The sequence below is a fragment of the Calonectris borealis genome, chromosome 2, assembly GCF_964195595.1.
Source record: "Calonectris borealis chromosome 2, bCalBor7.hap1.2, whole genome shotgun sequence".
NCBI classification, from domain to species: Eukaryota; Metazoa; Chordata; class Aves; order Procellariiformes; family Procellariidae; genus Calonectris; species Calonectris borealis.
Window position 1 is genome coordinate 59,006,398 of NC_134313.1, and position 26,723 is coordinate 59,033,120.

Here is a 26,723-nt window from a genome sequence, read left to right on the forward strand (position 1 = left end):
TCTACAGGGGCTGAAAGCCGTGCTGTGGCTGTGAGGATGGCAGGCTGGTGGAGGCCGCCTCGGCTTCTCCCCGGGCCGCTGGCACCCCGAAGGGTCCCTCTCTGTGAGAGGCCTCGGCTTCTCCCCGAGGCTGTCCGTCAGGGGCTTAGGCCTCAGGAGGCGGCCATCGCCGTGCCCCCGGGTGGGGGGGGTGCAGCTCCCGGGGCTCACAGGCGGCCCTTCCAGGAGGGAGGAAACAAGGAGGGCGGGTGGTGCAGGCAGCGAGGGGACGAGGGGCTCCCAGCCTGTGCGCGGAGCGCTCCGCGCATAGGCTGCGATCCCCTCGCCCCCTCGTCGCGGGGAGGCGGCCATCGGGCGGGGTGGTGTGAGGGGACGGCGGAGCCGTTTGAGGCGGGGGGGAGGGGGGAGGTGGGCTGCGAACGTGTGTGCGCCTGTGTGGCGGCGCGCCCCCGCCCTTCCCCCGCCGGCGCCCGGCGCTGCGCGGTGGGCTGGCGCTGGGGTATTTACGGTAAGGTGGACCCGGCGGTGGCAGCTCGGTGTCAGGTGATCGGCGCTGAGGAGCCGTTGCCGCCGCCCGGGGAGGAAAATGCAAGATGGCCCAGCGGGGCCGTGAGGGGCTCCGCGGCGCCCCCTCCCCGCCCGCCGCCGCCTCCCCGCCGCGTAGGGCCGGCGGGAAGCGCTGAGGCCAACCCCGCCGCGCCAGAGCCCGTCCCCGGCGGGGGCACCGAGCCATGGGGCTCTGCTACAGCCTGCGCCCGCGGCTCTTCGGCGACGCCGGCGGCGGCTCCATCTCCAGCGCCGGCGCCGCCTCGGAGCCCGAAGCGCCGGCGGAGCCTCACGCCGCCCCGCAGCCGCAGCCCCTCGGCGCCCCGCTCCGGCCCGGCGGTAAGCCCGGCGGGGAGGCGGACGGGCCGCCGCTGCTGCTGCAGAACGGCGGCGGTAACGGGGCGGCCCCTGAGCGGCCGCCGCTGCCCAAGGCCGGCGGCCCCGGCGGCGGAGGGAAGGCGGCGCGGCAGCAGGCGCTGCACCAGCCGCCGGCGCTGCAGAGACCCTGGGAGAAGCTGCGCCTGGAGGAGCGGGAGGCGGAGAAGGAGGCGAGGAAAGTCAGCAAGAGCATCGACCGGGCGCTCAAGGAGCAGAAGCGGGAGTACAAGCAGACGCACCGCCTGCTGCTGCTGGGTACGTGTGTGTGTGTGATGGATCTCTGTGTGTGCGTGTGCGGGGCGTGTGCCGGGGCGGGCAGGTGCCCCGCGGGGCTCCCCGGCAGCGCCCCCTCCCCGGCTTCCCCCGTTTCCCTTGGGCGCCCTCCATCCTTCCTTTGTCTCCCCGCCGGCCCCCCCCGGCCCTGCCCTCCCGCCCCCCGGCCGACTCCGTCCCCGGGCTCTCCTCCAGACAGGTTTACACCTTCTTTTCCCTTCCTCCTCCCCCTCTTCTCTCCTCCCCCCTTCTGGCCCTGGCAGTGGTTTTGCAATGGAGAATACGATCGGCGCTTGTCCTGCGAGGGCGAGCGGCTCCACCCAGGCCGCCGGGTGGGAGCGATGCGGATGGGGGAGCAGCGGGGTCTTCCGGGGGAGAGGAGCCCTGCCCCAGGCGGGGGGCTGCCCCCATCGCCCTGCGGGGGCTGCCTCGGCGAGAAGTTGTCTTAGAACCCGAGCAACTCGGAAACAGTAAAAAAAACCACAGCAGAAAGGAGGAAAAATGGCTATGCGTAAGATGTGTACAGCCTGTGGATGATCCTCCTCTGCCGTGTGTAACCAGGGATGGTTTAATGAGGAGCGGTAGTATGGGCTTGTGGCTCCTAAATGAGGGGAGTGCTGATGAGCAATAGGCTCCTTATTTAAAGAAGCAGTGAGCGGTGTAAGGGGAAAGAAGCGGGTGTAGGTATGTATATTCCTCACAGACGTCGCCTCTACTACAAGATGTGTTCCTCAGCTGTTAGCTCTCAAATTTTTTAGGGATGACTTGTCAGCTTTTGTCCCCTCTTCTCTGAGGTGCTACGTGCGGTCTGCTATTGCCACTGCTCTTTCTAAGCATTAGTTAATAGCCCTCTCCAGAGGATTTGTACCAGCTGATACATTTACAGTATGAAAACCACAGGGGTATCTAATACAAGCATCTCATTTCCTGCAGGAAACAGAACAGTCATTCTGCAGGGCTTTTTTTTTTTTTTTTTTTACAGTCTGAGCAGAGGGCTTATTTGGCCTCTTAGCTGTGGTCATAAATCTCTGTTTTCTGTTACTGTGGAAATACTGATTTGCTTTTGCATTAGCTTGCTTTGCGTGTTTTCGTAAAGTGGCGTGCTATGGAGTTTTGGTGGTTATCTACGTGCATTCCAGATTTTGGGTAGTCTTACGTGTTTCTTTATAAAGCTGTGTTTCCATGTTATTGGATTCTTTCATTCCTGTTGGTGGGTGAGGGGAGGAGAAAATAGGACATACAGCAGTAACAAAAGGTATAAGCAATGTTTGCCGGAACTGTAGTGCTCCAATTCTAAAAAACAAATCATGGACTTTATTATTTCCCATTAAATACCAGCCTGTGGGATACCAGTAAAAGGAAAGAGCAAGAAGATGTAATCCTGCTCCATGGAATTAATAATATTCTTTGCGAAATGTTTCTTCTGGTACTTCAACTGTTATGGTATTTAACTCTAAAATTTAAAATGTCCCATTAAAAAGTGTATTTTCAAAAGGTTTTTCTTCCTGTAGCCTCTAAAAGTGTGTTGTGACCAGTATGGCTACAAGAAGGCAAAGATACTGGTTTGTGGCCTTCCTCTAGAGAGCAATGCAATTGTTTGAACAAAAGGATCCTATCAAATAGATACTGCGTGTAGTCTATAACATGGGTGGTTGTCATAGTAAACCAGAGCGGTAAACACCTGTTCAGAAACAATGCAATTTGAAAAATAAACCATCTCCGACCCTTGGCACCCTGAAAGAAACTCAACACTCCTAAGACTCTCTGTGTTGAATTTTGTATTAAATCTGTGTCATAATCAGAAAATACTCTCTTGATCTCTGTATCGCAGGGAGGAAATGCTGGATTATTGTTTCAGCCCTGGCAGATCAGGGCCTGACATAAATGTTTGGTTTGGATGTAGGGAGAGCTGCAGGTGCTTTGTGTTGCTGTTTGCAAAGAAGTGGAAATGCTGCTCTAGATAAGAGGAAAATATTTAGAATGGGGAAGGGTTTATTTGTCAGAGAAGGAGTAAAGCAAAATTGCATTGCACAAGGTAATCGTTTTCAGTCTTGCACAGAGGGAGAAGACTTAGGATGTATACAAAGGTCTTTTAGAATAAAGAATATTATCAGCTTGACATTTTATAGCATTTCTGGTGGTAAATAACTTGATCCCTGTCCCTAAGGTCTTCATGGCAGAATGAACCTAAAAAGCGTACCTTTGCTAGAGAGAGGAGGAATATTTTTCTAGATCAACATGGAGGAAATGCATAGCAGAGGGGAAATGGTGAATGCAGTGACAGCAGAGCACCGTCACAGAATAAACAAAGTTGAGCAACAGCGTTGGTGTGGGCTTTGTTTGTTTCTTTTTTTTAAATACAAGTTTGTAAATAATAGCTTCATTTTGGTTTGTCCTTGTAGGTCTTGTACATGAACTCGGGCAAGTTTAGAGGATATTATCAAAATTTTAGAGGAAAATGCAGTGTATATTTTAAGGAGCTACTACTAGATATCAAAAAAGGTATGCAAATAAATGCACTAGTATAAGACGACTAGTAATCTCTAGAGTCTCTCAGTAAGTAGTATATTAGAAAAGAAGCTTCTATAAATGTTTCAAAACTACCTTTCCCTAAAAGCTCACTAATTCTCCTTTTATTACGTCAAATGAAAACAATCAGCTTTGTGATGAGCTGTGCATATAAGTTACCAAAATATTATGAAGTCTCAAAGGCTTTTTTTAGTGTATGTTGGTGAATAGCTCTCTAAGAACATGTTCTTGCCTGTCACAGCTTCCCCACAACTCATGTCTCGTGCTGCACATGATGTTTTGATGCTCCCCTCTAACCTACATTCAGAAACACTTAGTGCGTTTTGTCATAACCGCACACCCTCCTTTTCACAATTATTGGTTAAGTCCTCGAGATCAGCTCTCTGTGTGTGCCTCCCACAAAAATAAGTGTATCTGTATCAGGTGGCTGTAACTGTGATGCCGGGGCTTTACTGGTGCACTGGAATAATAGCAAACACCCAAAGTCTGGGGTGGTTTGTTTGTTTTTCTTCTTCTGCAAGAAGATGAACCCACATAAAATGGAAACTTGCTTTCCACTGCAATTGGCTGTTTCTTGTTTAATGTCCGCTTTAAAAAGAGGAGAAGGGGCTGGAAACCTTGAATTGATTATTGTGCACTGTATTATCTGCGTTTTGTTTTTTTATTTCCTTTTATGAGTGAAAATGTTAATCTGTGCAGAATTCTTAGGATGCTTTTGCTTTTTTTAAGCTTACATATTTATTGCACAGATTTACACGGCTTGGTCAGAGTCTTGTAGCTTTGGTTTCTGTCTTGTTTTCAGTTTGGTCTTTTTTTCCAGGGAACTGCAAACACTCTCTTCTACAAGACTGTGTTAGCTGCTGATTTCCTATAAACTGTACAAACATTACAAATCACTTTATAGAAGCAATTTAAATTCTCATTTCTAGTCTCGTATTTTAAACTATTTGGGGAGTTAGTGGGGTGAAGGGGGATTGGCTTTAAACAAAGTGCTAACTGTTGTGGTATAATTAAGGCTCATGTAATGTTGAAGTAAGTGATAGATAGAAATAATTTTTTTTCCTAGACAGCTGTTGTCTTCTAGTCTCCTCTGGCTCCTGTTTTTTCCGTTTCCCCTGACTCCTGGTTGCTGTCCTAAATTTGGATGACTTTCTCAAGCAGAACTCATTCTTTTGCACTTCCCTGCTAAACTGAAACTGAAAGTGCTGGGAGTAAAAGCTTTTCTGTTCAACAGAAACTGAAAGTAATGATAGAGGGATTGAGGGAGGGAAAATGGAGATAGTAATTTTCTTCATTTAAAAGGTACTGTAGCTGCTTAGATGATATGTAAGTATTGACTTGATAGTGAAATTTAGACATGTTTGATGATGTTTACGTACAAAAGTGTATAAAACATAGCTCCCCTGAGTTCATGGAAATCAAACACAAAGGTGCCTTGTCAAGCTTGGGGAGTTCCTAAGCAGTAGAACCCTGAAAGCTCAGAGGTGTACAACAAAAGTAATGCTTTATTATGGTGTTGTTTTTTTAACTACACACATATTGACTGTTGTCAGAATTAAACTGTGTTGCAAAAAGGATTTCTGCTGTGACTGGCTTTTAGACTAAAATTGCAGTCTGTTGTTTATGTATGCAGCATCAGCAAAGCCTTAAGTGTATCATCCCCAAACCAATTTTAAGTATTAAAATTAAACTTAATAAATCTTATTTAAAAAAAAACTTTAATTTTAACTTTTATATAGTGCCAACTCGTACTTATTGATAAATACCTGAATTCAGTTTAGCTTGATGTGCTACTTGCCCTGTGCCTACATAAAGCTGTGTGCTTGGGGTGTTACCACCAGAGATGATGCCCTCCCTGGTCCGTAACTGAGCTGGGCACCACCGCTTGTGTTCCAGGGTGTTGCACCCTCTTGTTGCATCCTGCATATGCCTGTCTTGTCTTTACAAAAAAACTTGTTGGTTTGTGCTGATAGATTTAGGATCCCTACAGCCAGGTGGTTCTAGCATGTAGATAATGGACATATAATTGGTAGGAACAGATATTTTCAGGACTTTGAAATAATTGGCTGCAAATACTGACCAGTGTAATAAAGTAAATGGGCTATATAATCCCTAATGCATTACATCATTCGTGTGTCTTTCCAAACACTTTTCTGCTTTTGTTGTAACTTATGGCATCATATGAAGTAGTGTATGCACTCCTTGCAGATGAGGAATCCAGTAGGCAGAAGTTGTCAGGACGTGTTGGAATTAGTTCTTAACTTTGGGCGTTTTTTTAAGTGATCCCTGATTTACAACACTTAGCTTTTCTTTATTCTGTAGATTACCAACTAATTGCATTTAGCCTGTGTTTAGCTGTTTTAACTGATTTTTGTTCTTTGATTAATTTTGCTTATTTTTTAATCACTTAATATTTAAGAAGAAAAATACACTTTTTTGTTCTATGAAGTGTAGCAGTGCTGGGAGGCTCTAACTGCTGTGCAAGGATGGGTTCTGCAGCTGTTACTTAGGCAATATGAACTTTCAGGTATTAAGTAAGTTTTGTGTGTGTGTATTCTGCAAATGCTTATTGTAACATAGTGTCTTAATTAAGCAAGCTATGCTAATATCTTCTTTGTCATTTAAGTTCCCATTACTATTGTAACGTCTAACTGCAGAAATTTTAGAGAGTACAACTTCTGTATTTGCACATTTGTTTTCCCTTTCCCCATGCCTTTTTTTCCTCCCAGTTTAGAAGTAGTACAGTTTGAAACTTTGTTCTCATGTTCATCCCTTTCCACTGCCCAACCCCACACCCTGTATTTCTTACCTTGCCAGCCCTTTGGTGTTCCTTAACTGAATTTTATGATATTTTTTTCAGACTCCAAGATAACTGTATAAATAATTGTTATATCGTGGGATTTTTTTTTTCTTTTCATTTTAGCATCTTTGACACAGTGAAACTATACAAATCTGGGGATATATTTACTGGGGTTTTTTTCCTAGAGTATTGGCTTCCTTCAGCTTACTTTTCAAGTCAGGTACCATTTGAGCTTAGAAAGTTGAAATAATTTTTTAAAAATTCTTTCTTCTTTTCTTTTTAATCCAACAGCCTGGCTGAGCTGTGGGGGAAACCTGGCCCTCCCTCTGCTTATCAAGTTTAACTTATTTGATAGCCTGTTCTAGAAACATCTTGCTTTCACTGAATGATGTGGAAAAGGTTCTTTTCCACAGATTTCTGAATAATAATAGAGAAACAAAATGGTGCAAGTCACTTACCCTCCGGTAGAAGGAATGGAAACTTCTGAGTTACCATTTGCATTGGGTAAGTCTTGACGATACCTTTTGGTGTTTTCTTAAATTCTATGTGGTTTGGATCTTTTGTAATGTCCAGTGAGAGGCTTGTCTTAGAGTAGATGCTTGATGGTTGAACAGATCAGTAAAACGAAGCACAGCGCGGTTGTTATTCAGCTGTTGACTAGTGCCATCGTCCAAAAGAAATCTAAAGCTGTCTTCCACTGAAGATGCAGATGTATCCAGAAGATACTTTTTCAGATAGAGATACAAGATATTAAGTGCCTCTAACACGTACCAGCCTTTGCAAAGACAAACTTCTTTTTTTATGTTCTTATACAAACTATAAACCTAAGATGCAGAAGAACATAATAACTTGTATAAAGGACATATACAGAAATAACTAATTCATAATCTGCAAAGGTATGGTTAAAGAGTTTGTTGTTTGTGTTTTTTTAATTAAAAAAAAAGTCTTTTTTCCTTTCTAAGTGGCAAGATGCTGTGGAAGGTATTTATGTCTTGTAATGTGTCTGTTTTCCCCCAATCATTTAATCACCTAATATTAAAAAATGAACAAAGAAAAAAGTCCTTGATGTGTATGAGATAAGCACAGCTGAAGCAGAAGAACTTAAGAACCTTGTAGTATAGTACAAGTATACTACTGTTATGTGTGATGGTGTGCAACCTAGTCATGTATAAACAAGCAGGAAAACTGCATTAAGGATCAGTTATAACTTAAGATGACTTTCAGATTGTTTTATTCATTGGGTCTACTGACTTCTGAGCTTGTGAGTGTTTTGCTTTTATCCCTTGAAAATATTTCAGTGAAGGAAAACAGTTGGGAACTACAGGACAATAATTCTGGTTCAGATTGAATAGTTGATCTTCCTTTGATTTAACATTTTGAACGAAAAACAGAAATATCAAATTCTTTAGAGTATTTTCTCACTCTTTTCGGGGGGAGGAGCACAAAACCTAACTGACCAACAAACCACCCTTCCTTCATGTAAATTTTGATGGCTTTGGTTTGTTTAACAGAACTGAACTTCAAGTTCATATTAATCTGGATTGCCCCTATAGATTAAATAGCACTGGGAGGAGAACACGAGCTTTTGGTGCTTGGAGAAAGACTGGATAACAAACTGCATTTAAATAACTGCCATGCATCTTTCCTCTTAGTAAATACATTTTTCTTCTTACTTATAAGAACATTTTGAACAGCCTTACACTTTCTGTGATTCTTCAATGCTTAAAAGCATTTGATTTCTCTTAATGGAAGACTGATACAGAAGTAGTAGAGTTGCGCTTGATTTAGTGCTTCCTGATGTCTTGCTTTCAGATCAGGCACCGTAGCAGTCCCTCTGATACTTCCATGTGTTTCCAGGTGCACCCAGCGTGTATGAGGCCATTGTTCCAAATTCCGTTGCTGCTCCCTCAGGTTCTCTTGTACTACTCAGTGTGCCATCTGGATTCATGAGCTTGTTTGTTCAATAGTGCCTTTCCAACTTGATTATTATTGAAACAGTACATTTGGTGTGTTGTTTTTTGTGTATGGTTTTTTTTTAATGGAGAAACTACAGTAATATTTAAGGAGGAAACATTCATTCCTAGGGCCTTCTACCTCTTAACTCTATATATAGAGGTGAGGATGTTGACTCAGCAGAGAGGGGAAAAAAAAGAACAAAAATGTCTACAGTGGTGTCTGGCTTGCGATATGCAGAACTCTTCTGTCAGTGGATTCTGGCTCCATTCTGTATGTCAGCTATGTCTTTGAACTACCAGAGGTGGAAGGAAAACTGTTTCATGGAAAAGCTGAAACGGAGAGAATAGTTTCTTGATACTTGAAGTTGCTCATAATTTAATGTAGAAAGGATCACCTGAAGAGTAATCCACTCCAAAGACCATTTGGCAACAGTTATAAAGGATTCACAGATATGTGGTCTATCTGCCAGAGACTGAACAATACTTTCCAATCTGTCAGGAAAAGTTAAAGCAACGCAGTAGAAGGTCAAACAGCCTTACAGATGACTGTGTTACAGAAGGGATTGGGGGATGGGCAGGCATGAGACGGGACTGTCTTTCATGCTGCTTCATGCTATGCCCAGTACCATTGCTAGTGGTCCTGGTCCAGGAGTTTCAGGAAAAGGAAATAGGGATTCTGATGCTCAGAATGAGAATGAGCAGATGTTTCGCACTTGGTCTGCCTTCCTATACAATGCTTAAGAACAGGGACATGTCAATACCTGATTCTGGTCTTGGGGGAAACCATTCACCTTAATACCAGTTTCTCCGGTTTTTTGTGCATTGCTTGTGTGAGCAATAGCACAGCCTGCTGAGGTTCTCCAGCACCTGGTGTTGTAGCACATGTAGGTTGGGTGCAGGGCAAAACAAATATATAATCTTGTCAAGCCTAAACAGTGTAATGTAAGTACATCATACTATGTTGACTGCCACTGAAATGTAACCTTTTCTTAATGACAATATTTCTCTAAGATAAAGATGGCTGAAAGAGTATGGGAGCAAAAGTTTTCTTCTTCTGTTTTTTTTTTTGTTGTTGGGTGTTTTTTTTTCCTGCTCTCCTTTGACTGCCTATTTAAAGTGAATCCAAAGCCTCCCTGTAATACCCTACTTTGTTTCGTTACAGGTCAAATAAGCTTATTTAGAAGTAAGAATTTCTGCTGTTGTGTTTTTTTTTTTTCCCCCTTGTATTCTGTATCCTGATACCCCTAATAAAAAAGTAATTAGAATCTAGCTTGAATTGACTGTTTACATGATGTGCAAAGAAATGCTGAATTAATCTCTCTTAATCCTATGTCAGAAAAATCAATTTGAAGATACTACTGAGTACAAAATAAATAAATATTCAGCATCTTTTGAATCCAGTGCTTTATCTCCTAACTCAGTTGTCTCTAAAGTTAGACTGATAAAGATTTTACTGTTGGTAGCTGCTTCATCAGCATGAGGTAAACAACCAGACAACGAAGCAGACTTAAGGAATTTATGAATAAGTAGACCAAAGTCCAGAAGTGACCAGTAAGATTTTTGCATTCGACTACCTATGTAACCAAGAAATCATTTTGCTTCCCAGTAGTCTCTGAGCTCTAAATTAATAAGTTGCTTGAATTTTAACAAGAATATTAGTAAGGTAATCTTCATATAAAGTGTTCAAGCAGTGGTATTGTTTGGGACCATATTTCAGTTCTGAATAAGGCATACACTCTGTCCCACCCACCAACTTCAGCTTCTACTTGGTTGGAATTCATAATACACTTGTTTTCTCCAGCTTGTTTGTAGCTGTAACTTGCATAGTTATTCCATTCCTTGCAAGAAAACAGGCTGGAAAATACTCCCTAAAAGCTAACTGTGCTTTTCACCTATTGCTCTTGTGTGCACTGTTTTCTCAACATGTCGGAAGTGGGCAATGCCCACTTCTAATGGTGTTTTTGTTTGTATTTATTTTCTGGAGGAAGCATTGTTCCTGGTTTTTGACTTGTTCATCATACAATACAGAATTACTGTATATCCAAGTCTTTCTGAAACTGGCCTATAAAAATCTTTGTACTCTACTTTTGCTGCTTTTAGATATATGACCTTGCAGTGGCTCATTGAAGAGTATTACTTGACTGTACCATGCGTATTAGAGAGTTGCTGTTCTCCAACATTATTGCTTGTCCACACTTCAGTCTTTTGATAAGCTAGCATTATTCACAGTGGTATCTTTAATCAGTGACTAAAAGCTTACTGATCCTGTAAGGACCTTACTAGCAATACTGCAACTAGTTGATGATTGACGGTTAATTCTTGAAATCCATCTATTAGCTGATTCCTGATTCACTTAAAATGTGTTGTATTGATTATTTGCAGAATAACATCAGGCATACATGTGCTGCTTATTTATAATATCAAATGTCTTATGTTGACATAAGCCTTTAACTTAATCAACTGTGCTTGTTATCAATATCCCTCAAATATTTATTTTCAATTAAGCAAATAACTTACTACTGATTCATTGACCTTAGGTGGTAGAAACCAGTCCTGTGCTTGATGGAACGTGGTTTTTCTCAATCTGTGTAATCTAAATAGCGGGATCTCATACCTGGAAAAACTTTCTTTTCTGAGGCCGTGAGGTTATTTCGTTGAGTAACAGAAAGTGTGATTGATGTTCTTTATGCTGTTATCTGTGGTGATTTGCAGGATATGGTGGGATCCTTCCTGTAAGGAATTCTCCTGTAAATATTAAGAAAAGAACTGTAAGAAAAGCTCACCTTGTAAAGAAAGAGGGCAAAAATCTCTGTTTAAGGAATTACTTGTGTTGACACACACAGCATTATTTGCTGTTACTGTTTTAAGGTAAAGAATATATCCTGACATTTCTGTGTAAATGTTTTCATTAAACAATGAGGCTGGTTATCCATGACTTGGTCTAGCATGTCTAGAAGAGCATGGCACTATTATGATTTCTAGCAAAACAAAATAATTATTAACTTGAGGAGATATTTTGGAAACAGCAGTGTTTTGCTTGGTCCATTCCATCTCTAGAGTATAGTCTGTTTTTAGAGTGGTTCAAACTGTCCACTTCCCTCTCCTTTTCTTAAAAAAGAGACAAGCTTCTTATTTAAATTGATACTTTCAACAAGCTGAAAATGCTTTGTCAAGATGAAATATTAAGCCAATTGAATGTTTACTGCAACTACAGACCAGAGCAGGAGAAAGGAGGGGGGAAGAAAAAAAAAATCTCATGATATTGGTTTTTTGTTTCCTTTTATTTGTTAACGGCTGTGGTCCGAAAGTGTCTTCTGTGCTATGTTAGATCTTGCAGGCAGTTGCTTGGACCTTTTATGAACGCTGTCTTTCAAATCAGCTGACTCCTGTTACTTTTTGCCTTCTTTGTTTATGGCTGGGAAATTACTGATCATTCAGGTTTTGAAATCATCTTTACCATAAAAGAGTCCAACTCAAAATGTAAAGCTCTTAAATCCAAGTACTTAGTAAATTAATTTAGTAAGTTTTATTTTAGGTCAGCTTTTTGGTGGCTTTCTTTTTTTGGTAGCAGTTAGGAAAGGTAATATCTGTTACAAAAACTGCTTATTGTCAGAATTGTTTTATATGTTACATGTTGGAAATCAACTTTTATTCTAGCTCTTTACTAACATAAAGGTAGAGCTCTTACTGTCATAATCCTCTCCTTTATTAATAGTTATTTGAGTGAGGAATTAAGTCTCTATGAACACATTGGGGTATTCTTGCTCTTTAACTCATCCTAAATGCACGCTAACGATTATCTCAATTTATAAAATACTTGATTGAGTCAGTCATCCTGTCATCATAGACAGTCTTTTTTCTTCTCAGGTGTATACATTTTTTCACAGCACCATATGGCTTGAAAAGCTTTCTTGACCCCCATCCATGGCTGACAATGTATTTAATGTTTCAAAGGATAGCCATTCCTCTGTGGGTGTTCTGATAAATGCTCTAGCTGGAGACAGGTATTCTAGCATTTTCATTAACTCTCCTCACAGGGAGCCTTCCTGTAGAGGAAACGTGCATTTTCTTTAAAAAGAACTTCCAAAATAGATTGTGAGCGTAACTGTGGAGGAGGAAAAATAAGTATAGGAGCAATTGTGTTACTGATTCTGCTGTAGTATGTAAAGATGTGAAGTAGCACGTCAGTGTAATGTGCAAGTATGTAAAACGCATGCTTACATTGAAAGCATAGTAAGTCTTGCTGTGGCTGCAAGAATCCCAGATGTGAACTTAACTCTGCAGTGTAATCAGTCTGGAATTTACTGCTCGAGTTGGAAGAGGGAGCTGAGACCCAGAGGCATGGCAGAATATTATTTTCATGAATGTCATCTTTGAATGTCTCATTTTTCAGCTTGAATATGGTACATGTCATCAGAAGTGCTTCAAAAGTACTGAGCGGTTTTGTCTTCCACCAACTTCGACTGGAGTCAAATGGTCAGCATTGAGGAAGACTTACACACAGAAGTGTGTGTTGTGCTGCATACTCTGAATATATAAATTCCTTCAAGAAGAATATTCTTTATTTTTGTTTTAGTGTTATTTTTGTCACTTTGTACCTGGTTCAGTTATTGGGTATGTATTTAAATGATAGTGATAATTCATTTGTTTAAAATACGATTTTTTTTTTTTTTTAAAGGGAGCTTTTATTCTGAGACTTAAAACTGAAAATGCAATTTCTTTCATGGAGCCCATGAAATGCAGTATGCAACCCCTGACTCAACAGCAGGATGCTGAAAAAATTAACGCAGAGTTCGGAACAGCAGACTTCTTAAAATATTGACAGAAACACTTATTTGCTTGGGTCTTTTAATTTTCCCTTCTGATCATAAATGTCCATTGGTATTCATCATGGAAAACTTCAGGCTGAGAGGTTAAAACCTAATCAAATCAGCTGAATGGTGTCATAGAATGAAAATCATTAGGAAGGCTCAACTACAACAATCAGTAGGGTTTGATTCTGACTGTAGTTAAACTGTCAAATATACGTAAAAAGGTTAGGCGTTTCCAGCATGAAGGGTATCTGTTCAAACCCTTGGTATATATGCTTTTATATCAACATGCGTTACGTTGTCTTTGATTCCATGACTGACTGTGCTTCCTTTCTACATTCCTTATAGGTCCATACAGTATAATAATAACAACTGAATAAGACATGTTGATTGCATGTCATCTTCATTTTTTTAATGTGGAATAACTTGCATTGTATACAGAAGTCTTCAGTGTCTCATGTGGATTTTTCTAAGGAGCGAACCATAGATATGTTTCCTGTTGTACAGATGGAAAATCTAGGTAGAAGTGGAACACGAGCAAACGTACCCACCATCTAAATTTTAATTACTAGCCTGTAGTAGCCTGGTCTACTTCTAAAATTGTTTTAGAGAGCTGGTACAAAAAGCTACTACCTTTGGTGTCCAAATTACTATGTTAATGTTTACTAGAATTTCTGAAAACTGCTTCTCAAGTTAAATACGCTTTAGAGTGGGAAACTTAACGATAATGCTGCAGCTGTACACAGAACTCCTTTGATGGCCATGCATTCAGGATGTGAAAACTCAGCGGGGAAGAAACTGAACCTTCTGGTACCATTTTTATGTCCCAATGCCAGCTTAATAATCTGGGCCTCTCAGATGCTGGTCAGACAAGTTCCCTGTCATGACAGCATGAGAAAGTCTTCAAATCTTAAAAGTATACTGTTCCTGGCTTTCCTGTCTGTGATATTCTATTTCTAATCCAGTGAAGAATGATGACTTGTAGCAACTGTTGATATCCTTTCGCCTCACTTCAGATAAGCATGAGATGCAATGTAGCGGAGGGTGTCTTGGCAGCAGCATGCCTTGTTGGGAAAACCGCCCCATGTTGTAAAGGTTATCAGACTGCATTGCTACTGCAGATTTTGATAACTGAAAAGTCTCCATCTGACCAGCTTTGGGAGCAAGAGGATAAGCAAAGAATAATGGGAGTCTCCTACTGTACCAAGCAAAGGTGTCTGAGCCTGGACAGACGGACAGTTGTATTCCTGTGAGGAAGAGCTTTGTCCCTGCCCCTTGCTGCTAATGCATGACAGGAGGGCCTGGAAAAAAATGAAGAAACAGCTTGTTCTTGCAGTCAGTAACCTGATTTACCCCAAGCTGACTAGTAGTTAATGAATTGGATGTTACCAGGCTTTTCTTGGATGGTCAAGCTCCTTCATAATACTGCTTTGGTTTACCATCTCTGGTGATAAAACTGTTTATGCAGTGGTACAATTTTTAGTATAGAGCTTCTGTATAATTATTAGGTCTGCCATTTTTCCTTAGAAAATGTGCATGACTATAAAAATTACACTTCACAAATCTTTCTGTGAGCTGTATAAGTTATTGAACATGTCATCAGTGGGCTTGATAACAATGGAGATTGGAAATCCTGTATTCCTGAATTGCAACAAACTGGGATCCAAATCCCATTCAAAATGCAATGCAATTTTATCTTATTATTTTAGATTCCACATCTATTCTGTTGCTCAGGGCTTGTCTTCTATCTGTGGTACTATGCCTGAATTAATAAATGCTGTGGGATTTTATCTAAGCTGAGGTCAGTCTTGGATAAACCATGTCAGTAATTCAGAAATGACTGAGTTGCAGAGCTGGTGTCTGACTATTGTAACTTCTGGGTGCTGCCAGTTGCTCTAAAAGGCCAGAGGAATTACGAAGAAAGTTCAATGACTTGTCCACAGATATGGAATAAATTTAAGCAGAATTTGAATGATTATCTGAGCAGATGTGTAGTTAAAAGAAGCTGTGACTTGACTGCAACTAGAGTAGAAGACCTGCATCAGTATAGCTAAGGTGCCAAATTACTTCTGTGGTAGCACTGAAAGCTTTATCCTGTGTCCCCAGTTACCTGCTAGTTCAGGTGTAAATAACAGTGCCACTGGATATGAAGGCACTTGTGTGTGACTTGCTATGCAATCAAATGTGCAGTGAAGCAAACCTCTTTGTGGCAAAGGAAGGCTACGGTTCCTCTTCCTTAAAGAAAACTGTAACAGCCTGTTTGCTGTGCCAAGCATCTTTCTTTACACCAGTTTCAACAAGTTTCACCAGTTTACAGGTACCACTGCTGTTTGCTGCATCACCTTGATTAGTTCTTTACTCACCACTTGCTTTACACTGAATGAAGCAGGATTCTGTAGCTAAGCTGCCATGGCTTGTCCCACAGCATAATTAAAACTGTTCAGCTATCTTTGCAATTTTGTGAATTGGAAGTAAACTTGAAAAGTTTAACTTTTGTGTTAATTGTATTTTAAAGGCAGCTTGGGTTTATATATATTTTCTTTTAATTATTATTTTTATTTTTTTTAACACAGGGAGGGCATGGTGGTTAATTTGAAGATCAGCTTATGAAAGATCATCCTCTGGTGAAACTTCTGTACAAGGCAGACACTGTTCTGGCATTTTCATAATGATAACCATTCTTTTTAGTTTCTGGTGAAGTAAATTCTCAGCTTCCTGATGGTTCCTTAATAAAGAGTTGCAACCTTCATGTGGCTTAGTGGATATCCTTTATCAGTTTCCACATCTTGCCTATGAATGAGAATATCCCAAAGTCAGCTTTTGTTTCTGGTTGTTTATTTTTCAGGCCCATGTATTTTCAGTCACCTTCTGCTTGATGTAAGTTAAAACTCTTCTGCAAGACATTCTCCCCACTAATGCTAAGGAGTAGTTCCTTTTGGGAAGGCCAAGTGGTCTCAAAGAGCACTTTGATGGAGTGAGATGCACTGAATTGGCACTCTTGCATCACACCATGTTTCAGTAGATGCAACAGATAGGACATTGTAGTTTTCCATCAGAAAAGGTGGATGCAATATTGATAGATCCAGAGATGTGAAGGCATAATCTAGGACCTTACATTTGATGGTCTCTTACTGTGCAATCCTCACACATTGATTGTTAACTCCTTTAAATGTTTCTTGAGCAATTCTGTGATGTTGTACGAGGAAGATTGCTCTCTTGCATCAAGAACTCAAGTTACAGATAAACTTGTTGCCACCAAAACAGTAATTGTGAATAGTCTCAGTGGAGATGTATTCTACAGCTACAGGTTGTATTCAGGCTTTGTAGTTCGCCAGTGCTAACTGGTCAACAGTAGACATGGAAACAGCAGCTATGAAGATATTTGTCAAAGTTTATTACAGCTTGTGACTTATTTTTCTTCTGTTTCTCACCCCGCTTTCCTCCAGCTTGCACCATGTTTGGGATGAAATGCATACTTCTCTGTTGATTGTGAAATTATATTAGATGCTTGGGTAGTAGATAACAGCCATGCAATTCAATTATTTCCTTCCTGTCTCACAGTTTCCCAACTTGTCCATTTTTTACCAACCCCTCTTACAGAGAATCTACTCTAGTTAAAGATAGATATTAAAGTCATTGAGAGCTTTAAAACCAGTTCATGTGCCCTTCGCATTTTCTACAACTGCTGTTCCTGAAGCCATATGGGAAGGAAGGAAGATTGGTGACTGTCCTTGACTTGGTAAATTCTTTCTTCCTTCTAGTAGAAATGGTTCAAATTCAAATGGTGATAGTATCCAAAGTTATTCAGGTCTATAACTGCCTTACCCTATTTTTTGTAAAGCAGGAAGTCTGACCAACTTTGTCGTCTTAGACAAGATCAGTGTTAATTCAAGGTGCATCTGATTCCTCTTTCACGAGCTGTTCACTTTTATTCCTTGACCCTTCCTCTAAGTTCCAGGTTGCTGTATGCATCAGACATATAGGTAAGACCACCTCTGCTTATCTAGAAAATTAGTTGATCAAGGGAACAGACCCTTCTGCTGGATAGAACCTGAACTTCCCTTCTGATATCTTGATCTGAACCTTATACCATCACGAGCTATGGGATTCACTGAAGGAATTACCCATTCTTTAGAGATGGAGAGATTCCCATCTGTTTAAACTTTATTTTGCAATAAATCTCTTGGCCAAGATGTAGTAGATGTGATGCTAGAATCACATCTATCCTTTTCAAGGCACATGACTTCGTATTCATGATGCTCTGTGCCTGTCATTGCCCTGGCAGAAAAGGAGGAAGGACAGAAGTTAGGTGGTTTGTGATGTGACTGGTATGTGCATTCAGTGGATTTTCTCCCTGTAATTGTTCATCAAGCTATGAAACAATCCTGTTAGTGTTCAACGGGTACACCCTCTTCTGGGTGTGGAGCTCACCTAAGCAATTTTGTTATGCACGGGTTATAATTTTGGGAAGAACTGGAGCTTCACACCATGAGCTTCCTTAGCCATTCAAAGGTCACACAAAACATTGCGACCTGATATAGGAGATCTGTACCTCAAAGTGATGATGGACATCTCAACTATGATGTGTTATAGCCACAAGAGAGCAGGCACAAACGCAAGTGTCCTTTGCCAGGAAGTGATTATCCTTTGTAATCGGTTTCCAGACAACTCAGCAGTTTGTTCTGCTCCAGGCTCTTGAATCTTTAGTGGAAGAACTGAGCAGAGCTTTGTGTTTTAGCTTCTGATGGGCTGATCTTCTGAGTTAAATACCTTTTAAGAAGCAGTAGAATTGTTTATTTTACAATTATTTCCCCTGTCCAACTTCTTACCATCCCTGAAATCTCTTACCACTTGCAATTAGAAAGAGCAACTAATTAGCAGAAAGTCAAGTTACTTTGTATATATAGATCAACTGGACATCTTTAGCCTCTAAACCTTCCTCTGTTCACCTTCCCCTCTACTTGTGATCTCTCTTAGTCATTGTTTCTCCCTCTCTGCACATTTGTGTTGCATTGTTACTGGATTTACTCTTCTTCATATACCCATGTGCTGAGTTTGAGGAAGGCTCAAATACAAGTGTTCCCATAGGATCCTGCTCTTTGTTTTTGAGCAATATGATGTGTACATTTACAGTACTGGTGTGCATATTAACTGCAGACATTAGTCATTTGAAACTCATTAGTAATGAGTAAATAATAAACTCACAGGTCTTCAGTGAGATGGGGATGTTCCTAACTTCATATCTCCCAAAAGAGATTTCTTTAAACCCGATTTTTAGCTTGTATTTTGAGACAGAACTAACTCAAACTAAACAAGTGATGTCAAGTTTTAAAAGAAGAAGTAAAACTGAGTGTCTTCCATTTTCTGATGCAGAAAGGATAGCATATTATACCTGATACTTGGATTAGGAAGGTTCAAATATAAATATTTAAGAGGATGTGATGTTACCTTAAAGATGTTTGGAGGGGAGTGATCTGCCTTGGGATTTTTATGACTGAATTAATATTGTCATTGCAAGTTTTTGGCTTCTTATCCTTGACTTCCACAGTTTTGTGTATATCAACTTACCAACACTATGAATAATGTTCTTATGCCGACTTAGTCGTCTTTAAGGATGCTTTCCATAGAGTGCAAGAGCTCTTGATCCCCAGGTGTAAGAAATCAGGAAAGGAAGGGAAGAGACCGGCATGGCTGAGTCGAGACCTGCTGATCAAACTAAAGGACAAGAAGGAAATGCACAGGCAGTGGAAGCAAGGACAGGTACCTTGGGAAGAGTATAGGGATGCTCCCCAGTTGTGTAGGGATGGGGTCAGGAAGGCCAAGGCGCAGCTGGAGCTGAACTTGGCAAGGGATGCAAAGAATAATAAGAAGGGCTTCTACAGGAATGTCAGCCAGAAAAGGAAGGTCAAAGAAAGCGTACTCCACCTGGTGAACATGACTGGCAAACTGGTAACAACGGACAAGGAGAAGGCTGAGGTACTCAACAACTTTTTTGCCTCAGTCTTCGCTGGCAGCCTCTCTTCCCATAGCTCTTGAGTGGATGGACCGCAAGCAGGGACTGGGGGAGCAAAGTCCCTCCCACTGTAAGAGAAGATCAGATTCATGACCACATGAGGAACCTGAACATACATAAGTCTACGGGATCTGACAAGATGCATCCCAGAGTCCTGAGGGAATTGGCTAATGTAGTTGCCAAGCCAGTCTCCATGATATTTGAAAAGTCATGGCAGTCAGGTGAAGTCCCTGGTGACTGGAAAAAGGGAAACATTGCACCTATTTTTAAAAAGAGTAGAAAGGAGGACCCTGGGAACTACTGACCTGTCAACCTTACCTGTGTGCCTGGGAAGATGTGTGCTTCCTCCTAGAAGCTATGCTAAGGCACATGAAGGACAGGGAGGTGATTTGAGACAGCCAGCATGCTTTTACCAAGGGCAAGTCTTGCCTGACCAATCTAGTGGTCTTCTATGAAGGAGTAACTACATCAGAGGACAAGAGAAGAGCTACAGATATTATCTATCTGGACTTCTGTAATGCCTTTGACACGATCCCCTACAACATCCTCCTCTCTAAACTGGAGAGATATGGATTTGATGGGTGGACTGTCTGGTGGATGAGGAATTGGTTGGATGGTCGCATCCGGAGAGTAGTAGTCAATGGCTCAATGTCCAGATGGAGACCGGTGACAAGTGGTGTCCCTCAGGGGTCCGTATTGGGACCGGTACTGTTTAATATCTTCATCAATGACATAAACAGTGGGATCGAGTGCACCTACAGCAAGTTTGCAGATGACACCAAGCTGAGTGGTGCGGTTGACACGCCTGAGGGACCTGGACAAGCTTGAGAAGTGGGCCCATGTGAACTTCATGAAGTTCAACAAGACCAAGTGCAAGGTCCTGCACCTGGGTTGGGGCAACCCCCAGTATCAATACAGGCTGGGGATGAAGGGATTGAGAGCAGCGCTGTGGAGAAGGACTTGGGGGTACTGGTGAATGAAAAGCTGCGCATGAGCCAGCAATGTGCACTCGCAGCCTCGAAGGCCAACCGTATCCTAGGTTGCATCAAAAGAAGCGTGGCCAGCAGGTTGAGGAGGTGATTCTCCCCCTCTACTCTGCTCTGGTGAGACCCCACCTGGAGTACTGCGTCCAGCTCTGGAATCCTCAGCACAGGAAAGACATGGACCTGTTGGAGCAGGTCCAGAGGAGGGCCACAAAAATGATCAGGGGGTGGAACGCCTTTCTCTCCTATGAAGAAAGGCTGAGAGAGTTGGGGTTGTTCAGCCTGGAGAAGAGAAGGCTCTGGGGAGACCTTATTGCAGCCTATCAGTACTTAAAGGGGGCTTATAAGGAAGATGGGGACAGACTTTTTAGCAGGGCCTGTAGCAATAGGACAAGGGGTAGTGGTTTTAAACTAAAAGAGGGTAGATTCAGACTAGATATAAGGAAGAAATTTTTTACAATGAGGATGGTGAAACACTAGCACAGGTTGCCCAGAGAGGTGGTAGATGCCCCATCCCTGGAAACATTCAAGGTCAGGTTGGACGGGGCTCTGAGCAACCTGATCTAGTTGAAGATGTCCCTGCTTATTGCAGGGGGGGTTGGACTAGATGACCTTTAAAGGTCCCTTCCAACCCAAACTATTCTATGATTCTACCAAAAACTGTTTAAGCTTATTCTTCTCTAGGGTAGGAAAGATTATAGCTGAATAATTCAAGGGAAGTGTGTCCATCCTGTAAGTCCATAAAATTACCAGTGCATTGTTCTTCTGATTCAAAAAAGTAAAACATGATTGTCCTGTTATATTTTGAGAAAACTGACTAATTGAGACTTTTTTTGTGTTTGTAAATTTGTAAATAAATTTATCAAAACAGCAAATATGGCATTTTAATGGTATGGTGTTAATGAAGTGGTGCTACTGGACCCAAAATTTGCATGGTTGTGTGACTTACGTGGACCACTAAGATGATTAGAAGGGGGCCTTCTGTTTCCATAAAACTTGGACGCATAAATAGTAAATATGGCAGGAGGTGTGAGACCTGTGTAGGATCTCAGCTGTGGACTCTTGCTTGGGACATTTTAGCTGGTTTGGAGACTTTTCCTGCTTGATTTGTCACTGACTTCTCCCTACTTTCATACTTTCAAGGCTTTCAGAGGGGACTAGGAGCCATAGTCTCAAATGCAGTAACAAACCCAGAAATGGGACTGACCAGAGAAAGGTTTGCAATTGAATGTTATTCATCAGCATGGGTTCTTCTTGATGAATTCATATATTCATTGCATTATATCTTTAATCCTCATGGTGGCAGCAAATACGAAGAGAAAAGAAGCTAATCTAGTGCAGACAACCTGTATTTTAATTACAGTTAAAAAGAACATGCTTATATTTATATTTTTAGCTTTTGTTTCCAGTGGGGCAGCTCAAAACCAGAAAGTCAGCTTGAGCTGCAAAACATCCACTTCTGAGACTTCGGTTCAGTTTGTATGAACTGCTGAGAGCCAGTTAGTTGGGAAAAAGATTTCCTCTTCTCCTCCCCCCGCCCCCCACCAGCAGGTAGAGGTGGCATTAGTGAAGATCCTCAACTGTTGAGAAAACTTACATGGCAGGGTTAGAGTTTCAGTTGTCCAAAAACTATTTCAGCTGTGGATTTGTGGATTTTTTTTTTGTTAACCACAGCACAGGTACCAGGACTCTGTTGTTCTAGGCACAGTACTACCATAGTCTTTTCTAGGCACAGCACTACCACTGTCTTTCCTAAAGACAACAGCTTGCATACAAAGTCAGGGTCTGTCTGATGGATGCCAGCTGGAAGCAGAGAGATGGTATCAGCCTGCATGATCAATAGTGGCATAACTGTTGTCAAGTTTATAGTGTCAGGCCTGGAATCCAGTGAAACCTGTCAATGCAAGGCTGAGAAAGAACTATCGAATGTTAGTAATACGGTACTGATAACCCAATAACTTAAAAGAGAAATCACTAACACATTTTAAAGTTGGCCGCAGATTTAATACTGTGCTAATTAAAGAAGGGAGATAGAACTACGTTTAAGTGTCTGAAACAGCCTTTTCTGAAGTAGCGTCACTTGGCTTGATCGTAGGCAGTCAAATTTCTTACCTTAGTCGTGTTTGTTCATACATGAATTAACAGTTATTTCGGGGTAATAGTGTTCACTACCCTGGGGTTCACTTCATGTCGTCTCCCTGACCTCAGAATCACACATCAGTTTCTTGTAACCTTTTTCCCCTGCCCAAAGTTGTCAGTTGTTTGTGTCTGTCTTCTGTGTTTCATTGGCATGCTGTGAAGATCTCATCATGTATCAAACTATTAAAACTTAAGCCAATACCGTTGAAGTTCGTAAAATACCAAGAAGGAGGAAATAGGAAAGCAAACAGGAGTTCATATGAAAAACAGGTATGCACAGTTGTAGCAGGACTGCTTCTGGTATCTGAGCTTAATCTGTTTAAAACTAGTTCAGGTGTCGCTCTTTCAGGTAGCGATGAAAATACAGTCTGTCTCTGCACTGTATTCCAGTTAGAAGACTCAAGATGTGGAAAATGAGTAAGAGATATTTATATGAGGCTATTTCCTGTATCTCAGAAGTAGGCTAAAAGGCCAATTTAATGGCTCTACCTTCCCGAGCTGCTTAAGATAAAATGCATTAAAAAGGTAATAATTTAAGGGATAAACCATTGTGCTTGTAGACATCTGCTCATTTGCCTTTGAGGCTTTATTTTAGTTGTTTGAAGTCTTTTTCAAATAAATTTGAGAGCTCAAGATAGAAGACTCTGCAGGACTAGTTATAGGACCAAGATAAACTGTTACTGTATGAGAATCAAGAGGAGGTTTTTTCACTTCTCATTTTGTAAAGACCATTAAAATACGACTAGGAAAAAGAACTATATGTTGTCCATATTCATATTGGTCTTAGAAGGGACATGCATAAAGCCCAACTCAACTAAAACAAGGAACGTTCTTTCTAATAATATGAGAGAACCTGTGTCTGAGCTCAGGCTGATGCATCCTAAAGAGGACAGACTGATGTGTGCAGCTTTTCATTGCAGTCATGCAAGTTTAAGATCTAAACCAGAAATTCTCCAGAAAATCACAGTGCTAGATCTTAAAACTACAATGTTATTCAACAATTGGCAGATCTCCTTCCCTTTTTCATAATACTTACTTTGCCTTCTTGCCACCAAGGAGATTTTGAAGCTCGTTAAGCCTTGTTTTATGTTGTTAAATGTGGTAGATTTATGAACTTCTATTCCCGAAATCACTACTTGTATTGTAAGTGTTAATGATGGGATTGCCCTTTCATGTAAATACAAATATAGTACAGTCTACTGACCTTCACTGCTGAAAAAGCACCATTTGATGCGGTGTGGTTATGGAACAGAGTACAAATAAAGTCCTCTTTCCTTCGTTGTGACTGAGATGGTTATTCTTTTTCTTTGTTCATCCTGTTAATTACACAGTGTAAAGCAAGCTTGTGGGAAGAGAATGTACATTAGACCAATCAGTATAGTTGGAAATGGGCAAACTGTTGTGTACATAAGGTTTTGTGTGTTTTATGCTCAGAGCATCGCTTTCATTCTACAATCCAATATATTGCAAAAGCTGAGCCACCTTTTAAGGAATGCAAGAGCACGGCTGGTTTTTTCTGCATAATCAGGAAAGGGGAAATTGTTTGATTATTTGGGAATTTTTTTTTCCTTTATGTATGTTGTTTGTTTTGTTGACAGAAAAGGTAGGGTTTTCCTACCTGCAGGGCCACCTAAATTTGCATTCAAGAACAGGTCTGGTAATAGAAGATGCCCTGTGCAAGGATTGTCTGACATGCAGTGTCCTAGACTGAAAATTCAGAGGGAAAATGGACAAGATGTATGAATTCAGAAGTTGGTTCTTGAATGTTGGGAAAATTTACTTCTCCGGGAAGCACCTTGATACATACACTGTAATGTGTTATTTCTTGTAAAGAAGTAGTTATTGCTTTATAGTTGGGGAGGGAGGGGATGTATATTTGTGAGTATTGTGGATTCATTAAAACTAGGCCAGCACCCTACGCGTTATCAAATAGTGGGGGTTTTAATGCATGGGTGGTGTTGCATGCAAAATTGAAAGGCGCAGAAAATAAGATGTAATTGCAGTCATGTATAAGTACTTGTGTCTATGTAGTCTTTGGAAACTGTATGTTTTCTGCAGAGAATTGATGGTCAATAGCACTTTAGTCTTTTATATGAAATTACATGCTTCTGTTGACTAGCTTACATCAAAATGTGACTTGATTGCCCTTCGATACTTTTCTTTTTAAGGCTGTGCAACATACGTAACCACTAGGTTGTTGGATGACACTGATTCACAGTATGGGTAACACAGATCATATAAGACATGATTCCCAAGTTCAGTAGGTGTATACTACACAAAGAGTAATTGCTGAAGAAACAGGCTGGTTGCTTCATCTGTTACATATTTTGCATTTAAAACTTTGTGGTTTTCGAACCACAATGTTTCAGTGGTATTGGCAGCATTCAAAGACTAATATTGCTTATGGGTGGAGTCAAAAAGATTTCTGTACAAGATGTTTGCAACTCAGACTGGCAAGATTTACTTTCCAGACTTAGCAGGCAAATCTGTATTAATTGGTGTATGATATTATGTCTTCCATCACTTACACAAAATATGTTACCAAAGAGTTAAAGGCAAATCCAGTGATTCCCCACTTTGTTACTATATAATAAAGCGAATATGGACACTTTACTTTATGGAGTCTAGCTGTGTCCAAAAATAAGTATTTGATCCTGTTATCCTTTCCTATACCGTGTTGCATTGGGAGGGAATCTGTTGAACTTCCTTCTGCTGTTCAGCTATTGAGAGTTTTGTGGAATAAAGATCAAAACTACGTCCTCAGGCAGTGTGTCCTTCACTAAGTAGAAAATGCTTATCTATAGCCATTTGACAGCATTTATAGTCTACCTAAAGATTTGTTTGTATCACTTAGGCTATTCCTTTGGAGAAAATGAGTTTATAAGTAAGTAAAACAAAGGCTTTGGGTCTGTTTTGAAATCTTCTTATAAACACACAGTCTTTTGTGTCTTTAAGATTCTTTGAAGCATAAGTCAGGACCTTAGTGCAAGAAACGAAAATATTTTTATTAGCTGGGAGTGGTTTTGCTTCAGAATTGGAGTCTTTTTTTGTCAATGATACTGATAAATTCTGTCTGTATATGCATGAAAGATGTATATGTGTAAGCGTATTGGATATAGTAAATGAATTTCTGCTTAAAAATGTAACCAAATCCTTAAAAGGCCATCTATCTGCATCATTTTTAAAGGACAAAAAAATACAGAGTAATATTAAGAAATCTGTTTTAGGTTATCTGTGTCACAGTCACTGAGCTCATGTCCTTTCCCCTTCCTTTTTGTTAATCATTCCCTCATGAGCTCCAGTCATCCATTTGGTTCCAGGAGGGATTGGTCATTTCTCCCTGAGTTTAAATGCTGGATATATAAACTGTGATTCTTTTAACGTGTCTGTTTTGCATCCAGATTTTTGAGACTTTGTTCCTTATAGAAGAAAGGGGATTACTAACCCCTGACTAGAGTCTTTCTAAGACACAGCATTGTCTGTTCAAAGGAAAAAAAATCTTGGAGAATGTCTTTTTAAAACCGTGAGCATACCTTCCAAGTCTGCTTGTCTCTTTTCTGGATTGGAGAGGTCACAACAGCTTCCCTTCACAGCCCTCTTCTGCCATGTCAATCTGTTGAGGTTTTTTTTACAATCAACACCCATCACCCTATTTTCTTTTTTATTTTATTTTGGTTTTCTTCAACTTGAGCTTCTCAACTCCAGTCCGTGCTTTCTTTTTTTTTTTCCAGAACAGTGCCTTTCCCAAATCCATGTTGCGCTTTGCTGGAGGCAGAGCAGGGGTTTATTGAACTCTGCGCCTTCCTTGGCACTCCTTCACCTGTGTCTGGACATTTGTATTTAGTAAGCAATTTTGGTGGTCTCGTGAACAGACTACAGCGTTAGGATGTGAACAGACTACAGGATGATTTCAGTAATCCATCTAAATTTACAGAAGCTTTACCTTTTAGGGGATTATATGCACTGTTCCTAAAAATGTTTTGGTGTTTTTCAGTTATGACAGTACTACAGCAGTCAGTCTGGTTGTATTTCTCATTAATGTTGAGTCATATATTTTAATAATAGCTGTTTGTTTAGCATTTCCTAGGATTTTGCACTTTCTAAAGAAAGCATGAGGTAGGTGAATTAATTTTTAATTTGATTATGTGGCTATAAACCTCAGATAAATTTGTTCGATAAACTGTACGTGTTACAAGAGTGCTGTATTTTTATTATGTAATCATGAAGTTGCTATTAGTGCTTGTTATAAAAAGGTATTTTTAAAGAATTGGTGTCTAGAATGTATGTTCAAATAAA

The 26,723-nt window shown here is 40.8% G+C and overlaps 1 protein-coding gene across 1 annotated transcript in view; it reads left to right on the forward strand.

The window, feature by feature from the left end:
- Window positions 1–731: 731 nt before the first annotated feature.
- The window catches only part of GNAL (G protein subunit alpha L), a 206,087-nt gene continuing 180,095 nt past the window's right edge, over window positions 732–26,723 (forward strand). The window contains exon 1 of the mRNA XM_075142103.1: window positions 732–1,179. Coding sequence (XP_074998204.1) covers window positions 732–1,179 — 448 coding nt within the window. The remainder of the gene's footprint in view (window positions 1,180–26,723) is intronic.